This window comes from Rhipicephalus microplus, chromosome 6 (genome assembly GCF_043290135.1).
Source record: "Rhipicephalus microplus isolate Deutch F79 chromosome 6, USDA_Rmic, whole genome shotgun sequence".
In the NCBI taxonomy this organism is placed as follows: Eukaryota; Metazoa; Arthropoda; class Arachnida; order Ixodida; family Ixodidae; genus Rhipicephalus; species Rhipicephalus microplus.
In genome coordinates, this window is record NC_134705.1 from 91,151,838 (window position 1) to 91,158,218 (window position 6,381).

At 47.2% G+C, this 6,381-nt stretch overlaps 1 protein-coding gene across 1 annotated transcript; it reads left to right on the forward strand.

Moving 5' to 3' along the window:
• The first annotated feature begins 3,274 nt into the window (after nucleotides 1-3,274).
• Nucleotides 3,275-4,616, forward strand: LOC119174245 (uncharacterized). The gene has a single exon (XM_037425075.2). It carries the CDS (start codon nucleotides 3,292-3,294, stop codon nucleotides 4,555-4,557), a length of 1,266 nt encoding a protein of 421 aa, XP_037280972.1. The 5' UTR covers nucleotides 3,275-3,291; the 3' UTR covers nucleotides 4,558-4,616.
• Nucleotides 4,617-6,381: the final 1,765 nt, after the last annotated feature.

Consider the following 6,381-nt stretch of genomic DNA (forward strand, 5'->3'; position numbering starts at 1 on the left):
GGCAGAAGCACCGCAAAAAAGGGCGTTGGGCTCAGAAAAGTGTCATGCGCGACGTAATCAGATAACAGAAATTGAACACGAGGGTGAAGTCAGCAATGTCGCAGATGTTATCGAGCGTGCTTTCTTTGAGCACTTCAATGGTTTATTCGCCGCCAGCTCAGTTGATGTCGATCGTTTTAAAAAAGATTTTTTACCGCTGATGCCAAAGCTTGACAATAATACAAAAGAAATATTGGAGGAACCCATTTCGGAAGAGGAAGTTAACAGTGCTATTGAAAGTATGCATCCAGGGAAATCGCCTGGCCGTGATGGTCTGACTTCCGGCTTTTTTAAGTGTTTCAAGTTAGAAGTAACACCAGTCTTAGCTGACGTTTATAATGAGGCATTCGAGCTGAAAATATTACCCCCGTCCTTTTCATCATCTCACACTGTTCTTATACCAAAATCGGAAGACCCCGTTGCACTGCGCAGAGTAAATTCTTATCGCCCAATCGGCCTCAATTATGGAGATTACAAGACATTTATGAAAATCTTAGCCAAAAAATTGCAAACAGTCATTACGGAGCTCGTGGGGCCGGATCAGACGTGCGGCATTAAAGGTCGAACTATCCTCACTAATATACACGCAGCCCGGAGCATCCTCGAATGTTGCGACGCTGTTGGTGCGCGAGTCGCAATGCTGCAAATCGACCTCGAGAAGGCTCTTGACAGGGTGCCTCATGAAAATCTGCTGTGCATCCTAGATTATGTGAATTTAGGGAAAATAATCAAAGAGGGGGTTGCCATATCGTACCGAGACTGCTCAACGCGGCTAATTGTTAACAAGGTGGTGGGGAAGCGCATTCCAGTCAAGCGTTCGGTGCATAAGGGTTGTCCTCTCTCACCACTATTGTTTTGTTTGTACACAGAGTCCTTTTGTTAGAGTATCATAGAGAATGACTGTGTCCGTGGGTTTAAGCTGCACGAGGTTGAAGTCGGGCTGTTTGCTAATGCGGACGATATAGCCATTTTTTTTCGCGGACTCTGACAGCATAGCAGATGCTGTCAAATGCGTTACTATCTTCTGTGCTGCAAGTGGCAGCGCTGTGCACTGGGGAAAATGCCTTCGCTTTTGGCACGGTGACTGGGCAGAAACCTTAGACAGTTTTGCCAGCATAAGGTTTGTTACGACACCGGTTATATACTTGGGTGCCCCCCTCGAATGCTACAAAGACAGCGACTCGTACTGGAGGAGCCAAGTGGATAACCTGCGGGAAAGAGTAAACAAGTGGAATTGCTGGAATTGGTCTATGTTTTCTAAAGCCACAATTTGCAACATATTCTTAGTGAGTAAAATTTGGTATATCTTACAAGTCTTACATTGTTCAAGGGTAAACATCCAAAAATTTCACCGTGTGTTCGCTGTCTTTGTGTGGTAATCGTCTTGGGAAAGATCGAGTCGGACCAATTTATTTCTTCGAGTGCGAAATGGAGGACTGGGCTTGCCGCATTTGTTTTTAAGACAGGTAGTCAATCGATTTTGTTTCTTTAGAGACGTCGACAACCCATTCCTTCGCACTGTCTGTCAACTTCGCCTTTGGCAACACTTGCCTAACATGGTTGTATCAACCTGCAGCGTACCTGGTGGTGTTTATGGCTTTCTCCGCGAAGTTGTACTTTCATGTAGGTTTCTGTCAGTGCGGTTTTCACTTGAATACTTGAGTCAAGTCCGACGAAGAAAGTTGTACAAGGACCTATGTGATGTGTTTTTACCAGTGCATTTGTATCGGTCCCTTTACAATGTATGCCACGGCCACACTGTACTAAAGCGCGTCAAGGCGATGAAAATATCGCCAGGTGCTAAGAATTTCTTGTTTAAATTACATACCGGTACGCTGACCGTCAAAACCTGGATGGCTGAAAAGGGGTTCTACGTTCCTTGGGGCACGCATTGCATAATATGCAGAAAGGAGGAGACAATTGAGCATGTATTCATTGACTGCTGGGATGCTATCTTTCTTTGGGACGTACTCCAGCGCACGATCAAAAAAGACTTCCCCATAAATGCATATGGCATCCGCTATTTGCAAATACAAAGTGACGACGGTACCCCGTGTGATATGATAATGCTTATGGCTCTTCATAGCATTTGGAAATCCAGGATGGCAGCCATGCACTTTGATGTAGATGCATGAGCACCCACCCAGTACTTCAAAGAATATATAAGAAATTTTGTGGATGAACAAAAGTTGCAGGAATTCCCCCCACAATAGTTGCCGCGCGTCGAATTACTATCGACGATAAAAACATTTTACCAGATGCGTGGCCACATCGTTTGAGCCACGGTTTTTACAATGTTTTGGATTGTGTTGTGTAATTATCAGTTAGTATGTGTATTGTTTACGTGAGCCGAAATTAGGCAATAAAGAAAAAAAAGCAGTGTGGCGCAGTGGGAGCGTGCTGGGCCCATAACCCAGAGGTCCGTAGATCGAATCCCCGCTCTGCTAATTTTATTTTCTTTGGCATTAAGCGCACTTCCTTACTGCACATTTCCCCCCGTAACTAGAGTGCAGCAGAGTGGCGCAGTGGGAGCGTGCTGAGCCCATGACCCAGAAGTCCATGAATCGAATCCACGCTCTGCAAATTTTATTTTCTTTTGTATTAAGCGCACTTCCTTACGGCACATTTTCCCCGTAACTAGAGTGCAGCAGAGTGGCGCCGTGGGAGTGTGCTGGGCCCATGACCCAGAGGTCCGTAGATCGAATCCACGCTCTGATAATTTTATTTTCTTTTGTATTAAGCGCACTTCCTTACTGCACAATTTCCCACGTAACTAGAGGTCAGCAGAGTGGCGCAGTGGAAGTGTGCTTTGCCCATAACCCAGAGGTTCGTAGATCGAATCCACTCCACGCTCTGCTAATTTTATTTTCTTTTGTATTAGGCGCACTTCCTTACTGCACAATTTCCCATGTAACTAGAGGGCAGCAGAGTGGCGCAGTGGAAGTGTGCTGGGCCCATGACCCAAACGTCCGTAAATCGAATCCACGCTCTGCAAATTTTATTTTCTTTGGCATTAAGCGCACTTCCTTACTGCACATTTCCCCCCGTAGCTAGAGTGCAGCAGAGTGGCGCCGTGGGAGCGTGCTGAGCCCATGACCCAGAAGTCCATAAATCGAATCCACGCTCTGCAAATTTTATTTTCTTTTGTATTAAGCGCACTTCCTTACTGCACAATTTCCCACGTAACTAGAGGTCAGCAGAGTGGCGCAGTGGGGTCCACTTCCGGTCACCGTAGTGTACGGACGTGGCGGCATGAGCTCCGGCGATATCGGAGCGGCATCAACGGCCCAGCTCGGTCGTGGTACCAGGAACATGGACGAATCGTCACAGGATTATCAGATTATTTTGCCCCGACTGCCATCAAATGATTCAACGCTGCATACTGTCTTTTTGCACGCCGATATCAAGGCGCGGCCGTATCGCGTTGAGGATTTCAGGGACGCTCTTATTCGTTTGGCTTTGCTTCCCGAGGTTGTTGCCTTGGGGGCGTACCAAATGAATCATGTTTGGGCCATCACTTTCAAGGACGAGGAGGGCAAGAAGAGAATACTCGCTGCTGGGGACATTGTGGTGAAGAACCAGCGCTGTATCACTATCGACCCTAACCACCAGGATACGAAGCTGAAGATACACTGGCTATTGTTTAACGTTCCTGACGACGAGGTGAGGGCAGCGTTGGCTCCTTATGGCAAGGTGAACGAAATAGTGCGAGAGCGCTGGCGCGTGTATGGATGCACGGACAAAGGCTCTTCGACGCGAGTGGTGAGCATCAGGCTCAAAGCTGGCCTCACGGTGGATGACCTCCCACATCAGTTGCGGATTGCCGGAGACCTCACGCTAGTTGTCGTCGCGGGAAGAGCACCGCTATGCCTGCGTTGCCGCGGAACAGGTCATATTAGGAGGGATTGCCGAGCCCCGCGTTGTACAGTGTGTCGGCGTTTTGGGCATAATGAGAGCGGCTGTATGAGAACATATGCAAGTGTAGCAGGGCCCGCGGGGGGCGAAGAACTTTCCGAGCATCACATGGACGAGGCTGAAGCAGAAGAGCTGATAGGGGCGCGTCGGGAGGAACCGAAACCCAAGTTGACGCCCCTTACGCCACGCCCCACAGGTGCTGAGACGACGCTTAACAAAGACAAGGGTTCTACAAAAGACGTGCAATCCACGAGGAACACACAAGATATAACGGCGCTTGCAGCACAGGAAGAAATGTCGGAAAACATGGACACGTCAAATACATGTAAAAGGCCCAGGGAAGACGCGGAAGGCGAGAAGGCTGCTACAACGAAAGAAGTGGAACAACCACCGGCCAAGGCGATGAACGTGCGCCGTAGACCGGCACCTAACATCCTCAGCGAACGTCGAATAGCCGAGAACCTCCCACCAACCCAGGTGCAACAGACACAACCGCCGCAGCAGCAACCAGTGCCGAATCAGCAGACATTGCATCAGCGACTGACAGATCATCAACAGAAGGGGCCTTCAGCGGGGCCCCCTGCAGATCAAAAGCCCCCGTAAGGTGGGGGTCTGGATTGAGTGACACAAGTATTGACCCGGCGGAAGCACCAACAAATGGAGCGCAGTGGTGAAGTGTGCATAATGTGCTGCGTGAAACGTGCGCGGCGCTCTACTTTTGTGATCAAAAGAAAGGGGACCTATCAGACCATATCGAACCTTGGACCTGATGGTGATAAAGGAGCATCAGAGGTGAGAACCATGTGGCCGGGACGGCCATTCACGTCCTAATGGCTATGAGCGTCGAAGCAGAATTGAGAGTTGCGACTCTCAATGTCAGGGGACTTGCCGCTCGACGAAGGCAGTATCAATTAAGTCGTTTGATGCTGGAACGTGATCTCGATGTTATTGCCATTCAGGAAACAAAAGTTGAAGGGCAAGATCAGACTGACCGAATGGTGTCCCCTTTTAGAGCCCGGTACGATGTGTGTGTGTCTCATGCCGTTGGGATGTCGGCGGGTTGTGCACTGTTCCTTAAAAATTCTATTGGTATAGTTGAGGAGACTGTAACTGTGTCTAGTACTGGGAGATTCATAGTTTGCGATTTTACATATAATAATAAAAAATGGCGAGTTGTCTGTGTTTACGCACCGAACAAAGAAGTTGAACGTAAATTATTGTTTGAGAATTTACAGACTTTTCTTAGCTGTGGCAGGATTGTCATTATGCTCGGCGACTTTAATTGTGTTTGCAACCCTCAGGACAGAGCAAAAAAAGCAGCCATAAAAGACCAAAGTGCAGCGCTACTCTGCACTATTGTACAAGATTGTCATCTCGAAGATGTTGGTGATGTGCTCTCTGCAGAAGAGCACTTCACACACTTTCAGAACGAAAGCCATGCGAGGCTAGACAGAGCCTATGTGTCAGTAGAGTTAATGCGAGTATGTTCGAATTATGAAGTAAAAAGTGTGTCTTTCAGTGACCACAGTTTAGTAATGTTCACTATAGGGTATAAAAAGAAGAAGACACGCTTTAACTGGGACGTGTGGAAATTAAACGACTTATTATTAAAAGATGAATTGTTCGTTGAAGCTGTGCAGGATTCCATTAACAAAATGTTAGCTGAGCCTCAAGCGAACGTGATTGAAGCCTGGGAGCGTTTTAAGGAGGTAACAAAGATGAAAGCCATAGAAAGATCCGGTGTGTTACATAGAGCCAAAAAGGAAAAAGAAAAAGATTTGCAATGTCAGTTAGACTTTGCATTGAGTCTAGAAAGTAAAATGCCAGGAAAGTACACAAAAGAAATAAGGCAGTTAAAAAACCAATTGGAGGCAATTGACATTGAAAAATATAGAGGTGCGGTGATAAGGGCACGTGCAGAAAAATTATCTCTCGGCGAAACACCAACAAAGCGTGCACTTGGGGATGAAAAAAGATACGCCAAGCGAAATGAAATCAAAGCGATTGCAACTGATAGCGGTATTGTACGTGAAGCGACAGCAACTGAGCAAGTATTTGTTGAATATTTCCGAGGCTTACTTGGCCGAAAAGTGAAGGCAGAGGAAGGGTTTGAGGATCAGTTTCTGCATTTGATACCAAAGCTCTCTGATAACGAGAGAGAGCAGCTGGAGATAGCGATTGAAGTGCCCGAAATAGAAAAGGCTATTGACGACCTAGCGGCTGGCAAAGCACCGGGACCTGATGGATTTGGTGCCGCATTGTACAAGACTTTTAAAGGTGTTATTTCTGTTGCCTTACATCGTGTCTTCACGGAGGCTATAAGATTAAAGGTTCTGCCCGGCTCATTTAAAAAGACGCACGTAATACTCATACCGAAAACTGACGACCCCAAAAAATTATTGTCCGTCAAGTCGTACCGACCAATCA

Bases quoted from the DNA above. Each gene is read 5' to 3' on its own strand.
- LOC119174245 (XM_037425075.2), top strand. From the start codon at position 3,292: ATGAGCTCCGGCGATATCGGAGCGGCATCAACGGCCCAGCTCGGTCGT.